This window comes from Anguilla rostrata, chromosome 12 (genome assembly GCF_018555375.3).
Source record: "Anguilla rostrata isolate EN2019 chromosome 12, ASM1855537v3, whole genome shotgun sequence".
Lineage (NCBI taxonomy): Eukaryota > Metazoa > Chordata > Actinopteri > Anguilliformes > Anguillidae > Anguilla > Anguilla rostrata.
Window position 1 is genome coordinate 10725725 of NC_057944.1, and position 27205 is coordinate 10752929.

General features: G+C 41.9%; 1 protein-coding gene across 3 annotated transcripts in view; it reads right to left on the reverse strand.

The window, feature by feature from the left end:
- Positions 1 to 210: 210 nt before the first annotated feature.
- The window catches only part of LOC135235783 (HMG box transcription factor BBX-like), a 31730-nt gene continuing 4735 nt past the window's right edge, over positions 211 to 27205 (reverse strand). For all 3 annotated transcript variants that reach the window (XM_064301624.1, XM_064301625.1, XM_064301626.1), the window contains exons 3-17: positions 17502 to 17670; positions 16569 to 16847; positions 14680 to 14878; positions 14516 to 14583; positions 12956 to 13033; positions 12543 to 12620; positions 12144 to 12230; positions 11931 to 12005; positions 10630 to 11473; positions 9747 to 9885; positions 8682 to 8830; positions 8443 to 8529; positions 7677 to 7868; positions 7217 to 7415; positions 211 to 5514 (exon numbers count right to left, since the gene is read on the reverse strand). In XM_064301624.1, coding sequence (XP_064157694.1) covers positions 5427 to 5514; positions 7217 to 7415; positions 7677 to 7868; positions 8443 to 8529; positions 8682 to 8830; positions 9747 to 9885; positions 10630 to 11473; positions 11931 to 12005; positions 12144 to 12230; positions 12543 to 12620; positions 12956 to 13033; positions 14516 to 14583; positions 14680 to 14878; positions 16569 to 16847; positions 17502 to 17660 — 2721 coding nt within the window. In that variant the 5' untranslated portion in view covers positions 17661 to 17670 and the 3' untranslated portion in view covers positions 211 to 5426. The remainder of the gene's footprint in view (positions 5515 to 7216; positions 7416 to 7676; positions 7869 to 8442; positions 8530 to 8681; positions 8831 to 9746; positions 9886 to 10629; positions 11474 to 11930; positions 12006 to 12143; positions 12231 to 12542; positions 12621 to 12955; positions 13034 to 14515; positions 14584 to 14679; positions 14879 to 16568; positions 16848 to 17501; positions 17671 to 27205) is intronic.

Sequence of the window (27205 nt, forward strand, 5' to 3'; positions counted from 1 at the left end):
ATAAGATAAGGCCGCATAAACAACAGAATTGAACTGAGTCCATATAAAATAATACAGCATTTCCCACATAAATTAGATCAAGCACACACAGTAGAAACTTCCAGAATTGAAACATGATTAATTCAGGAAATAGCCCTAAAAATCACTTAATGATTGCTTAGAAAACTAACAACATATATCTGGTTGTTAGCTAAATCATGAACTTTCAGGTTGCACATCTATTCTTTATTAAGTTCTATTTAGATAAACAACCAATAAAAATATAATTGAAATAAATATACAAAGTACATAGGGTTTGGCATTTGTTTATGTAATTTCAAACATCTCTGAAACATCTTTGCTTTTCAAGAACACACCAGTTTTGGTCGCATCCTACAGCAAAGTCTGGCTAATATAATTTTAGAAATAAAACTCTCATATACCAGTTTAACATACTGTTATGCATAACTCACATGAATGAAGAAAAAAAAAACATATTCCTCAAAGAAATGTCTACACTGTTGTTCTGACTGTAGGTCAGAACAAACTACTAAATAAGCAATGTAAATCTCTGCAGAATTCCATCACATATCAGAAAAATCTGAGTGCCAAGGAAATAGAAAAATACAGGTACAAAATCCATTACATTCAAGATACAGTACTAGAACAAAGGGGCAATATCAATAATTACATAATTAATATAACGCATTTCTATACAGGCATCTTCTAAGTAAAAAAGTGGAAGATTTCATATTGGGATTCTAAATGTGCCAACTGGGCTAAGTTTTCCCCTAAACACTTCATGCCAGAATGTTAAGATTTGCCTAAAACACTTTCACTCATACTTACAGACAAGAGAAACCAAGTGCTGATCATTTATTCTGTTTTCTTTTAATATGGCTGAAGAATTTATCTCAGTGGCTCCAGAACACCATAAATCATCAAAAAGAGCAATGTGGAGAACATAAATTCTGAAGCACAGTCAGAGGAATTCATTTGGTTTAGAGTTTAAGGTGCAAAATTCATCTTCTAAAATGGGTGTCTTCTAAAACATGATGACATTTATTTCTAAACTGTTCCTACAACCAGGTTAGGACAGAGGAGCATTCTCAGGAATATTATTAGGAACTGAGTTATAAATATACTATATGACCAAAAGTATCTGGACACCCCTTGGTCTGGGGTTTTTCATGGTTTGGGCTAGGCCCCTTAGTTTCAGTGAAGGCAAATGTTAACACAATGACATTGTAGACGATTCTGTGCTTCCAACTTTGTGGCAACAGTCTGGGGAAGGCCCTCCCTGTTTCAGCATGACAATGCCCCCATGCACACAGTGAGGTCCATATAGGAATGGTTTGTCGAGATCAGTGTGGAAGAACTTGACTGGCCTGCACAGAGCCCTGACCTCAACCCCATCCAACACCTTTGGGTAAGCCAAATTGGAAAGCCAACTGCGAGCCAGACCCAATCAATGTTGAAGGCAGACTACAAGCAAATCCCTGCAGCAATGCTCCAACATCTAGTGTAAAGCCTTCCCAGGAGAGTGGAGGCTGCAGCAAAGGGTGGACTCTATATGAATGCACATCATTTTAGATGAGATGTTGGATGTCAGGTGTCCACATACTTTTGGCCATGTAATGTATATACATTTACCTGAAGACCATTGTGACTACAAATTTCAGTGCAAAGGCTAATCTAAATATTTTCTTAATAGACTTCCATTTAAAGACACTGTTCCCTTCTCTTTGGCAAATGTCTGAAAAGAAGAATGCATCATGAAGGGTGTTCATAGTATCAGTACAAACTCTTTCAAAGACTAATGTCAGTCTACAGTTGTGATTAGAGCTAGATCTCAGGGAAAAATCTTAACTAAATGCAGGAATTAATTAAGGAGATGATTTTTGGGAAGACATAAACAAAAATATATTTTGTTTAGTTTCATGGCAAACATTTGGCATTTTGATGCAAAAGTCTCAATTAGCCTTTTTTTTTGAAGTATTAGTAATTATTTAGTAATAATTATAATTTTGATAAATTCTTTTTTTGCAAATCCAGCTGAATGACGGTTAAAACATGAAGCATAAGCATTGTGCAAGAATAACCAGAAGTGGAAGTACTTTGTGGAATATTATTTGATACCTATAAATATGTCTCCTTTATTTCTGCTTTTAGAAAATATATTCTGTTTGTCCTGTACCTTCATAACGTAAACTGGCTCTAAATGGTTTCGTATTATAATCCTGATTTATACCAAACCTGCAAAATTGAATAGAAGTAGATCAAGTAAAACTTTACCTTATGGCTCACGACAGTACCCCTGCAAAATACCATAAAGTAATTACCACAGTATTTAGTTCCGCTCTCTGAAAAAGGAGAACAGATATAAAAAAATGAATTCCTTCCATTGTATTGCACTCTAGTACCTGGAGTCCGATATGGCTTCAACTGCACTAATCTGAAGGTGGCACATAGAAGAGACTGTGCTCTGTTATTTTCCACAATTCTTAACAAGCAATGGCTGGAGACAGCAATGCAACTGCTTCAGGAATTTAATATATTCGCTTGAGTCAGGAATGAGTCAGTAACCACTGCTCTCAAATCACTGCAGCCCTTGTCAGTTTCCTGTTGCTGATCAGGTTACCATAGGCTTTCCGTCTTTTTTTGTATTTTGCTCTGAGTTTTTCTTTGAGAACAGTCATAATAATCCTGTAAACTGGGTACAAAGGGAAAAAGCTTTTAAGGTCAAGAATATAAATGTAAAAAAAAAAAACAATGGTCCTAAACTAGCACACACAATTATTAATTATCTGCATGAAAAAGGTACCATTGATAAAACTCACAGAAAACTTCATGGGAGGAAAATACAGTATATGTTGACTGGAGATCCAAAAAAAAAAAAATAATAATAATACAATAAAATAAAATAAAACTATCAAAGACACACTTATAAAAAAAAGAATGGGAAATGAAGTGAGGACTTCAGTAAGGCTTCTCAAACAGCTCCACTAATCTATGACACTATAAAACCTTACGGGGGAATGTCTGTCGTCAGCCAGTGGATCAAAAGATAAGTCTGGCATAATTTTATTTTTCCCATATCCTATGAAAAGATCCAAACCAACCAGCAAGTACTGTTCATTGAACCTGGCCATTGTAGTTTTTACTGAAACTTAACGAATGGACAACGACTGCATTTTTGACGTGTGGAAAGTAGTTTGGTGCAGCATAAAAATACTGAAAAAGTCAGCGACCCTGCCCAGAAATAAGAGGGTATAGATAACGGATGGCTGTATGGAACTACACTGTCCATAGATTGTTTTCTGAAAAAGAAACTGTCTTTCGGAGCTGCAGTTAAGGATTTTAGCGCACATCTTGAATGAATGGCTTCCTGATTGAGCGCTAAATGGGGTAAGACTATGTCAGACAGTACTGAGAGCCAGAAACATTTTAGGTTTTGGTCTTTCATTGGATGCTTTGATAACACAGAAAAAATCACATTAAGCTGAACTTACCCTTCAATGGCTGAGGAGTTTAAAAAACAAACATATAAAAAAAAACACATCTGACTTGTGCTGACTAGTACGGCATGACTGGGATGCTAAAGGAGCTAGTCACATTTCACTGGTATTTCTCTCTCCATCCGCCAGCTATGGTGCATAGCATTGCATACTATTTTGCTGCAGTGAACTAACAACGTCCAATGCTGTGGATTCTCCAGAGGAGCACAGAACGCTATGGTTAGCTAATGAACCATTTGTAACTGTCTGTGAAGAACTGCATATGTTCCCAGCAGTGGAGAACGAGCAGGTTTGGGACACAGTAATGCACTCTAATTTATCTGGTCAAACGTTATGTCCTATTTCAAAGACAACCTTTGCAGCTTAGATGTGTGGCCTAATAATAAACCACATGGATCATACGCTTGCAAATATTTAAAATATAAAAACTCTAAATGGAATCCTGAAAAGTGGTATAACCAGACAATGAACTTCACCTCCAAAAATGAGCAGGTACTGTGATACAACATCTCACAGCAAAAACCAGCACTCTCACTCACAATAAAACTCCTAAAGCAAAACATACACATTTGTACACAACGTGGAATGGAACCCACGTCTGGGTATTTCCAGTCATTAGACTGTGCTGTAATTGAAATAACTAACAACTATAAAGCAGTAATCGCTCAGCATTTGATAATCTAAGCTTCCAGCTTTCTAGAATCTAACAGAATTTTGTTACTTAATTTCTAAAATTTAAGTGGAAACATTCAGTAAAAACATAATTAGTAATAATATGAAAATGAAAAATATTTCCTTGCAAATCCTTTTAAACAAAACAGCCTTTTCAACCTAAAAAAAGTGTGACAAAAATCAATTTTATCTAAATTCTGCTTTGAATCGTCGTTTGTCAAACTGTCCACAGACTAAATATGCTGATCTGTAAAAAAAAAGATAAAGATATAAATTATGTGAATCTCACATGTTGGGTGGGTTCTGGTTTTGCTCTGGCAATATATAATATTAACACTAGATTTTGTCACTGTTAGGCCTATTAAAGCATTTAGTGAAATCTGAACTGCATGCTGTGTATTGCATAAGAATATTCTGGCTTTAATTTCAAGTTGCAATGTGGGGAAAAGGTGCACCTTACATCATCAGGGTTATTTGTTGTGATTGTGGCAAATTTAGCATGTGTACAAACATCACTGCCTTGTGGTAAAATGAGCATGAGCGCCCAATTAAAATCATGCGTATACTCTCGTCGGATTAAACAATCTTTTTTTTAAATGCAATGATGTAAATCAAATGAAACAAAGTTTGACTTGGTCACTTGGGCTTGTAGATGTCATTGTCAGTGGTTGAGTTTGTAGAAACTGGTGTGAATGATTTTGTTTCTGCAGTTCACTACACCTCAAGCACCTAAGACACTGAATCAGTTAGAGTAATGGCCTAAGAAGCAGAGCTAGAGGTAACATTTGGAAGCCATTTTGAGGTCTTGATGGAAACGAACCGTTATTGTGCCAATCTGGTTAAGGGAAGTGTGGATAAGTGGGGCTTATCCAAAGAGCGTTTGACAAGAGCAACCAAGGTCTCACAGAGGCGATCAGGCAACACTGAATTAAAAGAATGTCCATATGGGCAGGATACACTGAGCACACAGAGGTCCTTCACATGCACTTCTTGTGTGCAAAGCCAGAAGCCCTCCTTTGAGCAATGCTACCCATCACAGCCACCTGATGGAAGTCTTGGATGGGGCGGGGCTCCCTCTCCAGGGGAAAGCTTTGGAGAGAGCCAACCTACAGCCCCCCCCGCCCCCCGGCTCACTCAGAGCTCCCGCCCATTTCACTTTCCACCCCCCCTGGCCCAGTGCAGGGAGGAGGGGGAGGGGGGGGGGGGGGGTCAGGAGAAGAGAAGGGCGCAGTGTCTGTTTGTCCTAACGGTGAGTTCTTACTGGTCGCCACAGGAGATCAGGACATGGTTCTGCACCATTTCCTTGGACTGGCCCTCCGCCGGCAGTCTGGCAGTGTGCTGGGCTCTGAAACGCAATCACGACGGGACGAGGATAAATACCTGCTCACGCAAACCTGCTCCAAAATCAGAAATATCTCTCACATATCTCAATTCTTAGAAACTCCTGTATGAAGGCAGCGATTGCGAAATGGAGCTTTACAATATAAACAACAGCGTGTGCATATAAGCAAAACTACTTATCTCGCAGAAAAAGTAGTAGAAAAAGTGCAGCTTGATTTAATTAAAAACAAAAACTATGCTTCTGTAGAGGTGAGAGTAACAGTGACTGAATCCTAGCTTGCTGCTAGTCTTTACCCATAACTGCGCTATAAGGGAATATATCAAAGTAACCCATAGCTAGCACAAGCACAAGCCCACAAATAGAGATCTTTAACACAAATTTTCAAAGTGTAACTTTGATCATTTCTGTCACACCCTTGATAAATGACTAAATGCTGTTATATCTTATATGTTGTCAGAATCAACATAGTTAGGCTGCTACCCATCATTCCAAGAGATCGGAGTGCTCTGTTGCTATGTAAATGGCATCAGAAGGGTTCAGTATTGTTATTCGCTGCCTAAATTACCCGGAATGACAGGTCATCATTTTCATGAATGGAACACAAAATGTAAATTATTCAAAACCAATATTTAAATGTAACAGTTTGAGCTTGATCCAACCGGCATAAATGAGCATGCAAATTCATAAAAAAGGGTCATAGTTAGCTTGCATGCAAAATAATGTGCCAGAAGTATAAATAAGGGGATAAATCATTATGGTTATCAGCTTTTGGTGCCATTGGGGCCGTTCTCTTATTAGTGATGGAATGCTCAGAAAATGCTCACTGCAATGTCACAAAAATAGTTCTATCAAACTTTTTTGTCCACAGACAAAAAAGGTTTATTTGCAATTTTCATATTTTTTCAGTAATAAAATTCCTGGTTCTTGAGGAGACTTAATCTGAAACAATCCTTTAAGTTGCATACTGCCTCACAAGCATGTCTGAGCACCATATGATTGTCCTAAAACTGTCCACCAATCTAATGAAGGGCATTAAGGGCTTACTGAAGCACAAAACTATTTTTTCAATATTACTGTGTACTGCATTGATTAAAGAAGCAATTATAAGGAATACTGCATACTACTGGCTGTTGATTATGAAACAAGCATTATAAGGAATCCCATACATTAACGATTGTTGATTATGAAACAGGCATTGTAAGGAACACTGTATACTAGTGACTCTTGATTATGAAACAGGCATTGTAAGGAACACTGTATACTAGTGACTGTTGATTATAAAACAGGCATTGTAAGGAACACTGTACAAACAACTGTGATTATAGCATTATAAGGAATGCTGTATACTAGTGACTCTTGACTATGAAACAAGCATTTTAAGGAATACTGTATGCTAGTGACTGTAGATTATAAAACAAGCATTATAAGGAATACTGTATACTAGTGACTCGTTGATATAAACAACATTAGGATACTGAGCTAGTGATTATTATAAAAGCATATAGGAATACTGTATACTAGTGACCGTTGATTATAAAACAGGCATTATAAGGAATACTGTATACTAGTGACCGTTGATTATAAAACAGACATTATAAGGAATACTGTATACTAGTGACCGTTGATTATAAAACAGGCATTATAAGGAATACTGTATACTAGTGACAGTTGATTATGAAACAGGAATAGGGTTGAGGTGGCTCACCTTTGCACGTTCTCCATGGCTGCCACCTCCGCCAGAGCCGCCAGACTGAAAAACGCAGGGAGGCCGGACACGCCGGGCCGGTCCGCGGTGTCCGCGGGGGCAGCGCACGCCTCCTGTGGTCCTGATCGGGCGTTGTTGCATAAAGTCGTTTGGGTTGATGGCTTTTCCTCCTGATCCTGTGGCTCTCCGGCTCGGTTTCCTGCGGACAGAAAGCTGAAAGCGAATCCGAACCAAACCTGCGTGCGTGTGTGTGTGTGTGTGTGTAATACACTGACACACATTCCTCCTTTACGTCATTCTGCATGTACACACGTATACTATACACACCCCCAAAAAGCTACCATTTTCTACAAAGTAAGAAAATTATTAATAATAGCTCACAGTTCTTTACTTTCACGAATACATGACCGCAAAGCCCAGAGGATTATGGGACGGCACAGCGGCATGCCCCGCCTCTCACCCTCTGCCGGGGACAGCCTGCCGTCAGCCGCCCGCACCAGGTGGGTGATCTTCCTCTTCCTGGCCTTCCTCTTCTGGCTGCCCACCAGCGTCTCGGCCCCGCCCAGGCCCTCGGGGTACAGCGCGGCACAGGGCCCCCCGTGTGCGGCCCCCTGGGCCGCGAGCGGGGTGGTCAGGGCCTGCGCCGCTATGGCTGTGGAGGGTAGCAGAGTTTTAAACACGTTACGGTGGCGGCTCCCGAACCGCAGACAGGAAATGACTGCTGAGTGCCTGCGGACAGGAAATGACTAGTGGGTTTCTGCGTGACTGATGGGACGGGTGAATGTTGCAACAAAACACATGCAAAATAGCTTGCTATTAAACACATTTTTTATCGAGATTCACGCAAATAAAATTAAAGACTAAATCTGTTACATGCACCACAGTAATACACATTAAACAATGGATAATCATTTTGTTGAAGTCTACAAATTGCATTTGGGGCTGTTGAGCATTGGGATGGCGTTTGCATGTGTTTGTTAAACCACGTGTGTTTGTTTACTTGTGGGTGGGGCCATGTGGGAGGAGTTCAGTAGGGAGGTGGGGTTGTGGGGCGTTGAGGTTAAGGATTTTATGCCTGATTGGAATTGTGTGCTATTATATTTATTGACATTACTCTGAATTTGGTGGATGTGTAGAGGATACATCCCTCTGTGATAATTTATGGTTATTTCAGCTATTTTCTTACTTTAAACAAAATTTTGAAAGTGTTGAGAGCTCCAATTTACCTTTATCCATGGTAGTGGGCTGTTCCTTTCTGTGCTTATACTTGCCAACAATCTTGTGGAACAAATTCTTTTTCTGAGATGGAGAACCTACAGTACAAAAAACAGTACAGAAAAAATGTTATACTGAGTGACAGCCATGGAATCCTTCAGCAAAATTAGTGGTTAACAGGCAGATAACATTCATCTTCAATGCAGTATGTGGGACAATGGAGCAGATCTCCCAGCATCTCTCTGCTCACCTCTGACGGGTTTGGGCGGATCCTCAGCCCTGTTCCCACAGCTTTTCTTCTTCTTAGTGACGCAGGTGCTCTTCCTGTCAAAGGTCAGGGGGCTGTACTGCGGCAGGCTGTTGAACTTCTTCTCAAACTCCTCCTCCAGCCTCCCTAGACTGAAGTGGTCAGTACAGCTGGCATCAGCAGAGTTTGGCTGTGCCTGAGCCAGAGCAGACACCCTTTATCTGGAGCTTATGCAGACCACAATTCACACATCATCCAATTATGCAGATGCCATACAGCCAATCAGGTTTGGTCATCCATTTCTGCAGATGCCATATAGCCAATCAGGTTTGGTCATCCATTTATGCAGATGCCATATAGCCAATCAGGTTTGGTCATCCATTTATGCAGATGCCCTACAGCCAATCAGGTTTGGTCATCCATTTATGCAGATGCCATATAGGCAATCATGTTTGGTTGCTTTGCATATCATCCATTTATACAGATGCCATATAGCCAATCAGGGTTGGTTGCTTTGTTCAAGGGGACGTGACTTGTCAAACGTACAGGCCCTCACACCCACTCCAAACAATAATTTCAGTTATGTAAAATTCCTCCCCTTTCCCTGAATGGATTCAGAAAATTTAGTAGAGGCTGTTCGGATGAAACTATAGCAACTAGCAAACTACCGAGATCTGCATTTTGCTATGTCTGAAATATTTAGATTGCAACTTAATAAATATGAATAAAAATAAATACATTTGTTTCTATACCATAGTATTCTCCAAACCAAAAGACCTCCATTCATTTAAATAATGCAAAGAGGAGGCCTTATATCCCAAATACATTACACTTCAAATATTCTTCTGCAGATACAGATTATGCATTTGGTTCTGACACATGAAATACAAGTCACACCAATTATTTTGACAGTAAGAACAGACCAAATCACGAGTTTCCCCCTTCAACTTCCAGCACACTGTAACAAAAGGGAGGTAATGCTGATGAATTTGGGGGGGGGGGGGGCATTACGTAACGGACACATTGTGATGAAAAGGGGTTCATGGACATCGTTTTTGGGGTGCTCACCCAGGAGCAGACTCATCTTTCGATTTCAGTTTCTTCAGCTTCTTGGTGCTGCTGGCGCCGGACTGAGCGAACGTCCAGCTCTCCTCAGCCCAACTGCCCTCCAAGTCTGAGACGTTCCCTCGACCAGAGGCTCTTCTCCCTGCAGAACACGCCCACCCATTACCCTGCAGCCAATCACCTGCAACCACCTGCACTGCCCTGACCACTGCAGCCAATCACCTGCAACCAACTGTGCTGCTCTGACCACTCAGCCTCTTCTTCCTGCAGAACACACCCACCCATTACCTTGCAGCCAATCACCTGCTCTGCCCTGACCACTCAGCCTCTTCTCCCTGCAGAACACACCCTACCCATTATCCTGCAGCCAATCACATGGAACCACCTGTGCAGCCCAGACCACTCAGCCTCTTCTTCCTGCAGAACACACCCACCAATTATCCTCCAGCCAATCAGCTGCAACTACCTGTGATTCCCTAACCACTCAGCCTCTCCTTCCAGTAGAACACACCCACCCATTACCCTGCAGCCAATCACCTGCAACCACCTGTGCTGCCCTGACCACTCAGCCTCTTCTTCCTGCAGAATACGTATCACATTACTTTATGTTTCTCTTTACAACCACAAATGTTGCAGGACATCGCACAGCTACACAACACAGGTTTAATATGTTACAATACTAAATCAGTTATTAATTTAAATTTCAATTTCATTAGAAGACATCCATCTCCCTCCTATCAATCTACAACAGCACATACCCATTGTATCTCCAGCTTTTCTGTACACGTGTGTATATGTGTCCGTGTGTGTGTGTAATCATGTAGAGATATATAAAAGAAATGCCATACTGAAACCAAATAAGACATGTACTGTGGTTATTAATTACCTCTGTCCACATTGGCTCTCAGTGATGTGAGCATTCCCTCAGACACCAGGGTCTTGTACAGGGCCCCTTTACAGGCCCTCTCAGACTTCCTGGAGCCAAAGCTCTCCAACTTGGCTGCCACCTTATCCTCGTCCTTTATGGGTGTGGCTAAGGGGCTGGGCGGGGCCAGGGTCTCCTCTGCGCTGGCTAAGGGCTCTGCCTTCACGCTAGGCACCTCCCCCTCTCTATCAGACCCAGGAAAGGCTATGGGCACGCACGCCTCCACGGGCTTGTGGTCCTCCTCCTCCTCCTCCTCCTCTGCCTCCTCCTCCTCTTGTGCCTTGATGGACTTCCTTGCATTAGGCCTCGACTTCCTCTTTGGGAAGCCTGGGTCTGAGAGTGGGCGGGGTTTCTTCCGGGGCACCTCCTCCCCGTCGTCCTCTGCACCCCAGGACCCCTTGGCTACAGCGTCGATGGTGTCGATGAGGCTCTCCAGGTCCGACTCCGAAGACGGGCTCCTCTTGCAGGGTTTGGCGGGGGGTCCGCACGCGCTCCTGACCACGCCTTCGCTGGCCCCGCCCTCAGCGGCCTCACGCCCTTCCCTCTTCTTTTTCTTTTTCTTCTTCTTCGGGGTCTGGGGCTGGCCGAGGACGGGGGGCGTGTCGTTTGTGGGGGTGGAAGAGGCGGAGAGAGAGGAAGGACAGGAAGAGACGCAGGGGGAGGACAGAGGGGCTCCCTGAGCGTCACTGGCCTGCTCCCCGGCGACCGTCTCCGTGGCGATGCCTGTAGAGGCGGCAGTGGGGGACTGACCCCACGGTCGCGGTGCTGAGGTCACAGTCTTCTTCGCCTCAGATGCCAGACACATCTACAGAATGCAGACATAAAGAACATAATGGGTACTTAAGAGGAATCTAGCAAAAGGGCTATATTCCAATGACTCACGACTAATTGCTTAGTAGTCGTCATTTTCTATTCTGTTTATTGTCATTCATTGCATATAAAAATGCATCTGTACCTGGATTTTTCCCCTAGATAAACTAGTCAATTTCAAGTCAAACAAATATTTAATCATGGCAAATGCATGATAAAATTTGAATAGCCAGAAAACAATAAAGAAATACAGCCGTACAGCTCATCACCAGCAGATGGCAGCTTATTTTGTGTTCACAGTCTAGCGCATCTTTACTGTGCGCTATCGACACACGCACACACACACACACGCACACACACGCGCACACGCACGCTCACACACACACGCACGCATGCACACACACACACACGCACACACACACACACACACACACACACACACACACACGTACCTCAGCCAGCTGGAGCAGAGCAGTCGGTCCACTGAGCCTACCTTCAGCTACAGTTGCCTGGGAGCAGCTGGATACCTGGTCACAAAAACACAAAACCTACAAATTATCACAGCTCAGATTTTAAGATTTTTCTTGCCAGTCACCCTCAATGTTGAACATACACTGAGCAGTGTAAATCCAGACCGGGCGTGCGCAAGGTGGATAAAACCATACCTCGGGTGGGCGAGGCACAGGAGGATCGATGCAGGGCTTCGTTGGGTCAGTCGCCCCCAGCCGGGACGTTCCAGGTGAGGGACAGATCTGCAGGTGAGGGGAAGTAAGACTGCGCTTGAGAATGTGGCTACTTGGTCCATACAACACCTGATGGACAACATTCTGCATATACTCCTTTCCAGCTGTAAAACGCGGTTATTACACAGACATTCCCCAAAACAAATCTGGAAAAAAAACATTGTGGGCTTGACAAAACGTACAGGTAGCACCCCCTTGATGGTTATCAGAGCCAGGGAGAAACATCATGGAATATGCATGTCATTTGAGCAATGTTCCAAAATGGCCGAGTACACCGGGAGGGCCTTTCATGTAACGTTTCTCTCTGTGAGGAGGACACACCTCAGACAGGTCCGCCTGCGAGACCTTCCCCTCGGTGGCCGTGTCCGCCGTGGTGGGCTGTGGGGTACCGGAGGAGACCTGGACAGACAGACGGAGCACAGCCATGTCACTGGGGGTCAGCACTAACGCCACTGTCAGCACTGACACAGAGTCAACCATATACCCATGTGCAGAAACACCTACAGGGTCACACACCAAAAGCAACCTCCTTATAGAAGGACCCCACCCCCGTCCCCTCTTCAGACTGCCGATCTCATGGAAACTAATGGGGCGAATATTTGCACTTGGGAGATGAACAGAAATTTCAATTCACTTCAATCGAAGCAGAAATGGTTCAGAAAAACCTACCTCTGGAATTCCACTCAATGTCGCAATGTTGCAATACCACATTTTTTTTTAGCTGACCTTCTTACCTCAACAAGCTGGCCTAAGTCTGACGTCCCAGTCTGCTTGGCCGAGTCCGCAACCGAAGGAGACTTTTTTGAGGCGATCTGAAACGTGAAAGAGCACCTGTTTCCATTTCTGTAATTTTGTTCTTCCTTAATTACTATTTAATACTAATTCAGTTTTTTTTTTTTTGTTGTGTTACTGCTCATAAATGAAGCAACCATTTTAGAACAGCAGCTGCTGCACTAGCGTTTTACGAGGCGTGAGAGCGGCTTCTCGGCCCGCTGTTTTACGCTGACCCCCCGTGGCTCTCTGTTATGATACGACGGCGCTGGCCGAGGCGGTCAGGATGAATTTGAGGTGAGTGAACGGAGTCAGAGGAGGACTAGCGGAACGCGCAGCCCTAGCGGTCCCGGAGCGTGCGGCCCCGGGACCGCTAATCCTCCTCAGATTCCGTTTACTCACCTCAAATTCATCCTGACCGCCTCGGCCACATTCTAAGGCCGTGACGCGGCGTGCTTTAATCGCCGTGCTGCGAACGAACTCTCCCAGCGCTGGCGATCTGCGGCTGGCGGAGCGGCAGCCGGGCGGGGAGTGGGGGCCCCAATCTGTGGAAAATCAGCCCGCTTGGCGGGGAGGACCAAGCTGGGCTGCCACATGCTGATGACCAGCCTCAGCAACACATAGTTCCAGGCTTGCTTTCCTCAGCCCAGACCTACAGTATGTGTGCTTTCAGATAGTAGCCCCGTCACCTGAACAAGCTGCCTTATCAAAATTCTGTAAAACGCCAAATATATTTGCGCTTATTATGGTTCAAAACACAACACAGTGAAATGTGGTCAAAGAATCTCCAATAAATATTCACAGCCTTTGAATATGACAGTACAAACAGGACGCTTGTTAATAACACTGCAATCGTTTTACAGCACCACATATACTTAGTTGGTAACAACATAATAAATCACATTATTTACCAAATTTGTGCTTGAATGTAGTTGCTAATTAGCCAACGTTACATAGTTATGGTCCATGGTTCTGTTACTTTACTTTAAATCATGACCTAGTTAGAATACCAAAAAATATTTCAGCTTTCCTTGGAGAGACACCCAGCTCCATGACAGGGAAATCTCTCAAACATGTAGCAGAGTAGCAACACTCAAGGATATAACTGATTCAAATCAGATATATTAAAACAGAACCAGCACACAGAACGGCAGTATAGTACAACGGGTAAGGAGCTGGTCTTGAAAAGTAAAGGTCGTAGATTCGATTCCCAGGTTGTACCCTTGAGCAAGGTACTTAACCTGCAATTGCTTCAGTACACATCCAGCGGTTTAAATGGATTCAATGTAAATGCCACGTAAAAAATTCTATAAGTCGCACTGGATAAGTACGTTTGCTAAATGCCTGTAATGAAATGTAAGAACAATCCACACTGACTGTTCACTGTATGAACTCAAAAAACCAGCAGAGCTATGTGCTTGTTTTAAACACTAAAAGAACTGAAGAAGGTGCACTGACATGGCGGTTTTCGGTTTGAGGGAGTGGGGGGTGGGGTGGGGGGGGTCTCTTAAAGCTACGCTTACCTCGCGGGCTGTTAGGGCATGCTCCCCCGCTAGCAGCAGCATGCTCAGTCCTCCCATTTTAGTAGGATCTGCCAAAGCACATCAGCACAGGGTCAGTGAAGCGGAGACGGGCGCGGGGAGGGTGCGCGTTCTGCACCCACAGCCGCCGCGGGCCGGACCCCTACCCGCCATGGAGAAGTTGATCTGCGGGACGCTCTCCGCCTTGGCCGGCTTTTTGGAAGCGGCGCAGTCCCTGGGCGGCTCGGAGGAGAACGGCCACGCCTTCTTGCGGGAGTTGGCGCCGGGGGAAGGGGTCTTCACGGACTTGTTGGATGGGGGGCACCACTTGTACCCTGGGTTGGCCTTCATGAACGCGTCCTTATACTGGGAGACAGAGCAAGTACAGAAAAGCGATTCAGCTTCAGCTTTTTCCCATTTACACGAGGCTTAAGTGTACGCGTCAAGTTTTCTCTCAATATTCTGAGGTTTATTTTCATGGCTCATCACACTTCAAAAACATTTTATTTTCCGATTAAAATAATCTATTCCATGCAAGGTGATACATGAAATATGATATATACACAAGTAATGCCCGTAGAAAGTGAAAATGGCACATGGACCTCCATCCAATGGCCTCTTTAAAATGTCAAATTTCGATTTATTAGTTAATTTGATCGATGATGGAAGTAAGCAAGCACAGCCGTATTGGGCTCCAGCAGGTGAGTCTCCATGGCAGGCCATGCTCACCCCATCCTTTATACACTGAGAAAAGCAGGCAGAAAGCTAAACTGAGCTAGCTATACTCTCACTGACACCGCTGTCCATACCTTATTAAAACTGTAAAGGACCGAAAGGCTATCTGCCGCTGAGTACCCACTGCCCCCGCATCACGGGCTAGCCCCTCCCTAAACACTACCTGCCAGCGTGGGATTGGCTCCTCCCCCGGCCTGACTGCTGCTTCCTTAATCCTATAATCCAGCGCAGGCGAGAGGCTGTCTGCGGTCTGACTAACACACCGGCAAATTACACCGGAGCGAATCAAAACCGCAGACGGAGCCATTGAAAAAAAGCTCTAAAACGGCAATTATCTCGGACTAACAAAACACGGAACGGGCTCCGCTCCTTACTCTGTTGAAACAGAAGTGTTATATTTTATCATCAACAGCACGAGTGGAACAGGTTCCGTTCCTTGCTGTGTGGAAACAGGAGCGTTATATTTTATCACCCACAACACGAGGCCCAGCAGGGTAATCTCTGTGCTCCGGCTGATTCCCGCCATTGAACAAGAATGACTTCTGATTCAGAATTTACAACTGCAAACGGCCCTCTGGGATATAGGCAAATAAACTGTTACTAGTAAATTTGTGTTACTGAAGCTTTTAATTTAAAGCTGCAAATCTATACCGCAATTCTATAATCTATACATCCAGGGCCTTGGTTTCCACTGGTGTTCAGTATGATGAATTCACTGTGGCAACTGACTGAAACTTGCGGTAGCCAAAATAGGAAGGTTGAGCACGAATAGCATTAGATACCGAATCAGCCAACAGCATTCTTTTAAAAATACAATTATATCAGCCCCTATACCCTGTTTTATGGGCATATTTTTGTTGTCTCTAGGCTAGCACAGCGTTTCCCAACCGGTGTGCCGCGGCACTCTGGTGTGCCGTCAGGCGAGGTCAGGTGTGCCGTGTGAAAAATCCTTTAAAGAAAATTTTAATGTTCAAATGAATTTGAAAAAACTTAAATGAACTAATCCCATTCACAAAAGCCAAAATAAATGTCATTAAAATGCATATCACTTAATTAAAACCCCAAAAGAACATTTAGGCCTACTGTTGGCACGTCACATCAACGTCAGTACATCGCTCGCGGTTTTTTTCTTTCGGTGTGGTGTGCTATGAGATTCTGTAAATTTGGAAAGTGTGCCGAGGATATGTAATATGTTGTACATTTTGGTAAAAGAAAAAAATCAAATAAAAATTCCTAAAATAAGCAGTAGAAATCACTCTACAACTAAAAAGAAAGCAGAATGAGGCGGGAATATCAGCTGTCTAAAGGAGCGCGGTGGTACCTCCTTCGCCATGTCCGTGTACTTCTGCTTCTCTTTGGGGTCCAGGACGGCCCACCAGTCGGCCAGGATCTTGGTGGCCCCGCGATTGTCCAGTCGGGGGTGCTCCTGCCGGACCAGCGAGCGGTGCCGCTTGCAGAAGAGGAGGAAGGCGTTCATGGGACGCCGGGCGCGCTGCTCGGACGAGGAGTCTTCCTCCTCCCCGTCGTCCTCCTCTTCCTCGGTGCCGACCCCGCCCTCGGCCTCCTGGCTCAGGCTTTTTCCGCAGAACTGTGGGGGATGCTGGGAGCCACATAGACAGGCTTCAGATTCCACCGCTTCTCATTCGCTGATTATCTCAGATCATCTTCAGCTAGATGGTCTTATTTGTAGTTCTATAGCTAGATTCCTCTTAAAATTATTATCTTTAATTTCAGCTACACAAAGTGTATCTTTAAGCGTTCGTTCAAAAGGGATTATTGTGTAGCAAGGTTACAGACAGCACTGAAGCAGTGAAAGGCAATTATTATTATTTTTATTTCAATTATTTCCCTTGGCTTACTTTCCGTTCATAACACAATAATAATCTGCACCATAATCTCCTCCAGTTTTTACTGTATCACAGTACGTTGTATCATGTACATTATGGGAAATTATTATTTTCTTTCAATCAGCAATTAATCTTCTTTTACATCTCACATTTGCATCATTGGTTTCTCAATCAATCGAGTGAATGTGAATGCAATCTTTGAGCAAAAAATATTATGAAATTGCATTCAAATCAATGCAATCAATACTCAAATTTAAGATAGCTCACACAGCACAATCAAATGACTCGTACGGTGCGGTACCTTAAATACATGGAGCAATATTATAGCAATTAAATTATAACAATTACAACAATTAAAGAAACGCCAAACCCGAAATCCCATCAGCTTACGCCGGTCAGCCACCAACCTTCTCCAGCTCCTCCTCATCGTCCTCCTCTTCGTCCTCAGAGAAGTCCAGGGTCTTCTTGGACAGCAGCGGGTGCCACTGCAGACACTTGCGCTTCGGCCGCTTGCCACTCACCTCCCCCTCCACGGGTGGCTCCACCCCCCGTCCTCCGGACTTCATGGTTCAGACCCTGAGAGGGGGGGCGGGGGGGGGGAGATTAGGTCAGACCGCACCAAAACCTCCTTTAATTGGCCCACCAGTAGCAGTTTCACACAACCTCAGCAAGACCCCCACAGCAAGGTCTACTTTGAGTAATCAGTGAACAAATACTCTGGTAAAAAGGAACGCTTCAAGAACATCGGGGAACATTCCGGTAAGATTCCCCTTTCGGCTGTGAGATTATGACAAGAACATTAGCCAAATCAATTTAGAACACGCTTACAGTTCCAATAATGTTCCATAGAGTACCTGGCAATGATATTCTCTGAATGGCTTGAATTCAAGTATTGAAGGTCCTGACTATGTTGGACACAATTCACATTAGATTCAAACTGAAATAAGGAAACCAACCCTTTCCTACAGTGTTCCCACTTCACGTCACATCTCTGGACAAATGTTGGGAAAGTTCAGATTTGACTGAGTTCAAATGGCAACCGGCAAAGCTAGCCAGAGGAACGAGCGTGGAAACGGCTTTCGCTCGTCTTCAGACCCGCGCCGCTGAAACCGATCCCAGCGTTCTCCCCCGTCAAATTGTGTGCTAAAGTAATGACTACATCTGTAGAGCGTTGCACGCTCCATGAATCCCGCTGTAATTGGCAAATCAGCGCGAGCCAGCGGGACAGAGAGCCAACGAGCCGACGGCGGCTGTTTATCAGGGCGGTAAAGTGCCGGGGCCGGGCGAGGGCGGGAGGACCCGCCATTGATGCAGCTTTTTAATTCGCACGGTTCACTTCCCGCCGTAAAGATCCGCGGTCGCGATCGTCTCAGTGCGCTTCGGCTGGGAACGCGCAGGAGATAATGAACGAGGGCCACGGTTTCACAAACGCGGCGACACAATGCAGTTAATCAGAGCGCCAGCCAAATGCCAAGGTTAATTGGATGCGAGAGATGAACTGAGGCCAAGGCTTCTGACAGTGCGATGATCCCGGCGGTGTGAAAAGAAAGCTGACAAGATAACGCTTCGTCTCGTGGAAATAAAAATAATGCATAAAAGGGGTGTGTCAGAGGTCTGCCAAAAAGTACACCCAGGCTGGACCCCTTACTACCCAGGCTGCTAGACATTCTATCCACATTTGTCACACTCTGAAGAAAAGACTCACTGGTTAGAGTTGAGCCAGCCTGGTGCTAGATGCTATGAGGACACAGATATACTCACCCTGGCTGAACTTTAGCCAACTTTTTTCATTTGAATGTTTTCCCCCCCAATTTTTCCTCCAACTTAGAACCCCTAATTGTTCCTCTGGAGGTACTGCTGCACACCCCAAAACTGCAGGATTGGAGCCGTGCAGCTGAAGCATTGCCACACTCCTCTGACACATCTGCCTATGACAACAGTGACGTTTTTACACCCTACATCGCACAAGGTTCTGCACGAGAGACAAAAAGAAACAGCCAATCACAGCACAGCGTACAGGAAGGAAGGCGAGGGGCCTCTCACAGATGATAACTGGTCGTGTCACTAGGAAAAGTTGAGGTACCAGTAGCCCAAGAAAGAACCTTGCTCAACTTGAACGCAGAACATTTGATGAGGTTAATTTGGTGTGCTGTAGATGGAAAATATCTGATCAATTACTCGACTGAGGCTTGAGCCTGTGACTCTGGTTACACAAAAGTAGGTGGTATTAGCGCTTACCTAAATGTAACTTAAAGTCATGGCTCTACTTCTTCAACTGGTAAAGAGGTTTACTCCAACAAAGCTCATATATCATATCACACAAAGCTTTTTCAATGCTTGGCTGTATGACCTTTAACATTTATAAAATCTCACATAGCACAAAGACAAGTGACCTATTTTCCCTATACGTTTTCATTTTATGTCAGATGATACACTGCACCAGCATCAAACTGCTATCCCCACCCTTGTGCATTTCTCTTTCTGTGATCACATGCTCACATGCAGCCAATCCTGCCCCCAAAACCAGAAATGTGCCGTTCTGGTACGCTGATGCGACTACTGAACGACACACGCAAACATTCCACACGCTCAACACACAACCACCCCCAGCTCGCAAAAACACCACACTTCATCACCCGACTCCATTGATTAACTTTCTCCAGCCCTCCCCCACGGTTACTACGCCATACCTTCATTATTCAAATCAACACGATGCGATAGAGGAGACGCTGTCGCATGAGTGACTTAATCAGACATCCAGCCCAAATGGACAATACACCGAATCACATATTTTCAGACCTGCTTTCAGCTCTTTGGGGGAGTCTTTCCCACCCCCCACCCCCCCTACAGTATGTGATATGGCTGGTGGACTGAAATGGGATCATCGCTCCGTAATGGGTGACAGAGGGAATCTTGCAAGAATACACTAAAGTGATCATGTTATTACAAATGTGAAGTAATTATTCATCAAATAAGGAAAATACCAGACAATGACCCAATCACTAAATCGCTTCTGTGTCCTTTGCAGAGTTAAATGCGGAGAAATTAAAGTAAAGAACAAAACCATAAAAATTATATAAATAAAACTAATGTAGTGGTCAGTATATTGGGCAGCTTTGTTTCACACACAGTGGTAATGACACCCCCTCCTCCCAAAAATCAAATGAATAAAATAAAATACAAATAAATCACAGTAATAAACAGTAACTCAAAAAATATAGTTCATCTGCAGCCACTTGCTGTTGCATTTACATCTTAGCCAAACCAACAGTGATAAACTGACATCAAATAGAGTTTTGTGTGAATTGGCAATACCATGATAACAGAGATATTAACATTAAAGAGATATTATGAATGAGCACAATATGACTTTCGTGCTAAAGGCAAGGTTAAGAGGAACTCCACGTGGTTATAAATGAAAGTATAAAGGGATGCCTTGGTGCTTTCAGCCAAACAGCAACGTGCATAATGATTACAGTCAAGGGTGCTTTCTGGATTTCTGAAGCAGAAAAAGGTTACAAACAAGTCAGCAATTTGGCCACCATGCAAATTCTCCACAAAAGGCAATGGGCCTCATTCACAAAACTTCTCTTAGAATTATTCCTACTTTTTTCCAAAAAAAGGTTCCTATGAAAAACCAAAATGGGATTCATGACATATTTGCAGAACTTTGTTTTTGTGCGTATCCCAGGTGTATGAGATGAAGAATGCAGGAAATAGCCATGAACACAGACATACACATGAGAAAAAAATGATGAATGCCAAAATATTCTTGGAAATCAAATGTGATCGTTCATATGTTTTGTGAATGAGGCCCAATGTTTCCTACAATTACAGGTCTATAATAATTATACGTCAGCAGAAGAGAGCAGAGATTGTTATGAAAAACTGTATTTCATAAATTAAGCAAGTTGAATATGGTGAGCAACCAACAGGTCATGAATCTGAGCATAACTTATTTATTTATTTTGCAACATAAACTATACATTCCACAAATTATATCAAACATTTCAGAAGAATGCCTCTAACCCATGTCTCCATGAATCAACCTCTCTGCAAAATTCTCTATTTAAAAAATGTACATAATTTAGTCAAATGACACTTCCATAGCCAACTTATTGTGAATTTGTAATGATTACAGAACAAGGTTTTCAGTAGCACATTTTTCTGTAACATAGGTTACCATGATACAATATATTTTGCCTTGACAATTTGTATGACTATCTGTCTTAGATAGCAAAACAATTTTTATAATCTAAAAAAACACACAAAACACTGAATACTCATAATACCTTTAAAGTATTCCCAATTTAGAAAGCAAGCTGTCTTTATTTTATTTACTCATCCTTTTTATTTACTTTTAAAATCTCTTTTGTAACTGGACCCAAAACACAAAGGTACGTACAACTTCAAGAATAAGGATATAGCTATAGCTATAAATAACCCATTAAAAATGTCAATTGTTTTGCAAAGAGAGATACAATACTAACTGTACATATGAAAAACTCATATGTCAACAGAGATTAGTTTTAAGCCTGAATGTTTCTCTGGGGTATTGCTCAGGAATGAACACTGTAATCTCAATATTTCGGATTTAAGCACTAAAAAGAGTACTGTGAACTTGATCCAATTAGATGAAAAAATAAAAGTTGTTCGATTTCTCAGTGAATTGTGGAAAAACGTACGATTGCTTTTTGACGGTTCAATTAATTGTTTCATCTCCTACAACTACACCAGCTACTGAGATAGACTGGAAACAGGAAAATGCTCCCCAATTAGACATTCATAACATAATCATATACCTTGTTTCAATTAAAGCTTCCTCTACAATCATACAGATTTGTGGAGAGCACTTGTAACGCACCGTGGCCCTTTCGAGTGCATACACTTGTAAATAAATGGCTCATCCTGCCACACTCATGCATTACAGTGCAGCGTGTACCAAACAGAGTTTAGCGAGTCATGGCGTGCTGATCCGGATGAATCTTAAGAATTGTGAATTCTGCTGATCCAAGCATATTTCATATTGGATAACCGACCCTCAGTACCCTATGCACTCCAGCAGAGTGAATGGAAACACAGTACAATAACTAAATAAATAAATAAATAAATAAATAAATAAATAAATAAATAAATAAATTAAAATTGGACCTTGATTTCTATCTCTATTCTGTTTGAGGGCCTTACTGTACAAACAGAAATTGAAACTTTTAAAACTGTCTATAAAGGTGGGGATGTCTGACACATATAACTGCACAACACCACGTGGGCATGAAATTGCACTGATTAAAAAAATCTTTTAAGCATTATTGGACTCAAGCATTCCAGAGGTATGCACTTTGAACAGGAGGTCACTACACATTGTATGTTAAACAGAAATAGTACGGCCATTGAACATTAAGGGTAGAGAGCGGCATTAAATGAAAGATATTTTTTTCCAACCAAGTCATGAACAAGTATCATAAATAAGTGACTCTAAATAAACAGCTCTGTAAGTGGTATGTCACCATTGCATTACACAATAACCTTCTGGACAATGGGGTGTACTCCATGTCTATATGCATCAAGGCAAACTGCTACATATACTATTGATACCTGATACACCAATCAATTAAGTAAAATGGAAATTATTTGAAACCTGAGAACAGCTGCCAAGGCAAAATGATTCAACACTGTCTTCAAACTATAACTGGAAATACTGCAGTTTTTTTCTCCTCACAGTCATCTGTGAGCTAGGCACTTTTCTAGGATTCCATAAAACATCATGCCAAACATTATGGAGAAAACATATTATTCACTACAACATAAGTAACCATTTTGGCTTTTTTGCTCATATACTTTTTGCCAGGTAACTGTGTGAGTTTACAAGAATTGGACAAGGACATAACTGAAATTCTACTCTTTTAACAGGTCAAGGAGTGACGGAATAATTATAACTGTAGGGCTGGCCAAAGCACTCTGCACAGAGATATCGACAGCGAAAGGTACAAATAGGTGAAATCACCCATCACCAAAAAATGGCACCAAAACTAAAAAAAGACTAAAATGTGCACTATTGTTAATTATATTGCTAGCTAGTAACTTTTACCATGCTTGATTCCACATTACAGTCAAACAGGCTAAAGTTGGCTAACGCTAGTGTACTGATATTGCGTTGTGCCCCGATTTCAATAGGCCTATTCTGTGCTAGGTACCGGCAACGTATGACAATGGCATGCCATTGTTATGTTCCACTTCCAGAATCATATTACTACTAGGCCATCTATGATGCACACATTATATAGCCACACGAATACTACCAGCATCGTATTACTGCCAGTAAAATAATCTATTTAATACGGGCAGTAATGTTACAGGCTATTTAAAGTGCATGTTTGTGTCTTTTGCAATGGGCTAACTGCACACATTGATTAGCTGAAGATCATGTACAATTATTAATTTTATATTTCATAAATATTTAAGAATCTCCCCCAGAAAATGTTAGCCTACATACAAGGGAAATTTAGTTCTACAAAGGACAGCATGGTACAGCAATTTCCGAAAATCATTTGATGGAGTCCTAGAGCCGTAAATATGGCTTTGTAACCCTTTCTTGACTGATATATGTCAACAACTTCTGCAATCTCCTTTGATCGTGGCATAGTGTGCTTGCAGAAACTTTGGCGTGACTACTTCACTCTAATGGTAAGGTTCAATAAGAGTGAGGTTTAAATTCAACAGGGCTGGCTAAAATTAACCCTGGCTGTACTGAATCAGATTATCAATTAAATTTGGCTAATTACTCTACTGAGTACCTAAGGGGACAATTCACATGGGTGATATGGGTGTTTGACAATGTATTTCATTATATAATAGTAATACTATTTTAAAATGTATTTAGTGTTTACTCATTTTCCCTTGGTCTAATATTACCTTTTGTCTAAGGATCTGAAACCAGTCTGTGTGACAAACATGCAAACATAAAAAATCAGGAAGGGGTGAATACTTTTTCACAGCACTGTATTAAGCTAGCCATAGGCTTGGTGTGATAGCTAGACAAGCAAATGTCCATGCTTGTCTAGCTATCACAAAAGTCAAAAGTCCATGCTTGTGGTAGAATGACATTGCGAATTGAGTTAGCTGACCCAAACCTTTCAGACAGTGTAACTACATGTGAAGTGACCAAAAACCATTAATTGAAAATATTTAGTTTTCAGACCCACATAGGCTACTTCTGTCTTTATTCCACTAAATATAAGCCAAGCAGGTGATTTTGCTGTTGATGCAGCGCTTATAAAAGCAATGAACAATGAATGAACAAGGGACCAAGCGTGATATTTTTGACAGATAATTTATTGAAACGCATAGATATGGAGAATATCAGCTCTCCTTTGAGGGAATATCAAAGATCAATGTTAGTTCTCCTTGCCTGGCTTAATGTCTTTGTCTCCTCTCCCCCATTCTCTCTCACCACTATTCTATCAAAATGTCTGTTCTTGCTGGATTTATTATGACAACCAAATATTGCACAAGTTGTGATTGTGTCTGAAATACCTTGCTATGAGTCAACTGCTTAAATCTGTCATTCAAATCGTAGTTACATTAAATGCTATTTGCTCCACTGAAGCAGGATTTTCTCTCTCCATAGTAAAATCTATCCAAAAACCTATCCTTTTTTTTTTTAAAAGCCCAGACCAGTTGAAACCCCACTCTACCCCACATGTCAGGAAGAAGCAAGTTTTGCTGCTGACCAAGCTGCCACTCGACCACAACCAGTTCAGTTACTTTCAGTTTTGACTCTGCAGATATACACAAATGTGTTTTACAATAATCCTTCTCTATCTTCCATTTTTTGAAGCTCATATTTAATTGATTTGCCAGCTCATTATGAACACTAATGAACAGGGTATGGTTTAAGACAGAACATCAATAGATAGCATAATATCACAGACTTAACTGAAACTTTCTGTTATCACCTGGAAATACAGCAAGAGGAAGTAAATGAATTCTGAACATGCACTACATGACCAAAAGTATGTGGACACCTATCATCCAACATATCATCAAAAATAATGGGCATTAATATGAAGTTGGTCCACACTTTGCTGCTATAACAACCTCCACTCCTCTGGGAAGGTTTTATACTAGATGTTGGAGCATTGCTACAGGGATTTACTTCCATTCAGCCAGAAGAGCATTAGTGAGGTCAAGCACTGATGTGGTTATTAGGTCTGGCTCACAGTTGGTTTCCAATTAATACCAAAGCTTTTGGATGGGGTTGAGGTCAGGGCTCTGTGCAGGCCAGTCAAGTTCTTCCACACTGATCTCTACAAAACCATTTCTATACAGACCTCGCAGTGTGACAAGGGGCATGGTCATACTGAAACAGGAAAGGGCCTTCCCCAAACTGAAGCACAGAATAATTTTGAATGTCATTGCATTAAGATTTGCCTTCACTGGAACTGAAACCATGAAAAGCAGCCCCATACCAAGGGGTGTCCACATATTTTTGGTCATATAGTGTATAATAAAATATAATATGGAAATGGCTGATATGGGCCAACTGCGAGTTCATGGTTTAAAGAAGAAAATGCACTTTAAATTCAAAGCAGCAATGTTGTTTCCAGAGGTTAATGAACACATTAACTGTATAGTGAATATTATTTATTCACAATCATTGAATGTACTTCACTCCTTGAATGTCTCAGGTTGCATGTGCCACAGGAAATATTTACAACTGAAAATAAGATCAAACATCCATCCATCCATTATCTATACCCACTTATCCTGGGCAGGGTCGCAGGATATACTCATGATAAATAATATGTCCAATCCTGTTGTTTTCATTCAAAACTGCTTACGATGTAATAGAATGTACATTATATCAAGATCTTTGCATATCAGTAAGCTGTTGCTCACTTCTGGTTGGCCAGACCCTCTACCATCTTTGGTATGGCATGGTTTAAAAAATTAAAATCCTTACTGTTATTATGACCATTTGTCTCTGTATTGCCATCCATGATGTCGTATTTGTGGAACATATGTGAATTTCCTTCGACAATCAAAACTAAATAGAAATTTTTTAAATAATTTTAATATACTACAGTATATTATGCTAACCAGAAATGGAAAAAGCAGTGAACATAACTTCTGAATAAACTGATATAAACACTGGAGGAAATGTAATACAATGGTTTGGGAGTTTGGCTTATAACTCAAAAGTTCTAGGTTCAAATCCAAGAATTTATACATTAAATCAAGCTTTACACATGGATAGCATTTTACTATACATGATGTGCAATTCTGCATGACATACACATTGTAACTGTGATACAAAAGTGGTATCAGGCTGTGAAACTGGTATTCATTTGAATATGTACTCTTTAAAAATCACTAAAGTCTAGTAACTATTCTGAACATATTAATGGTCTTCACACTGAATATGTGGTGGATAATGATGACGCATTAAAGAAGTAACCTATAACCTTTGTTTTAAACAGAACGAGTACTGTCTTTATTGCAGGAAAAAGTATAGTTCTTAATGCATACACAATGCCAACTTCAAGTGTACATGTTATTAGAGGCTGTAAATGTAATAATCCCAAAAATAATAATGCACTGCAAATTTAATAATACCAAAAAGCACACAATGTGAATTGATGTAAACTCATGATTGACCATCCCAGACCCAAAGCTCCAAGATGTTAATGCAAAATAGATTCTGAATTCTAGATTTTTTAAGTTTAAACATTTGAAATTTGAAACCACATGTAAAAATTCAACATTATTAAAGGGGCAATACACCCAAAAATAAAGTAACACTATATTTCCACTTACTCAGAGAGTTATCTATGCATCCAGATAGTTTCACTGAGATTTGACAAGTTTTCCAGATATCCATTGCAGCTCACCCTGACTCACCTCAATGCTAACGTTTGCAGCTAAAAATTTATATTTGGGAAAACTCAACTACAACATATAATGCTGTTGAACGACCGAATGACCAATGCTTTGAAAAGCAAAATATAATGACGCTGTTACTCACAAAGATCCACAGACCTTATTGAAAGTTCAAACAATATAATGTTGGCACTGCACCCAGGAATACTGCCATGCTTTAGTAGAGACTTTG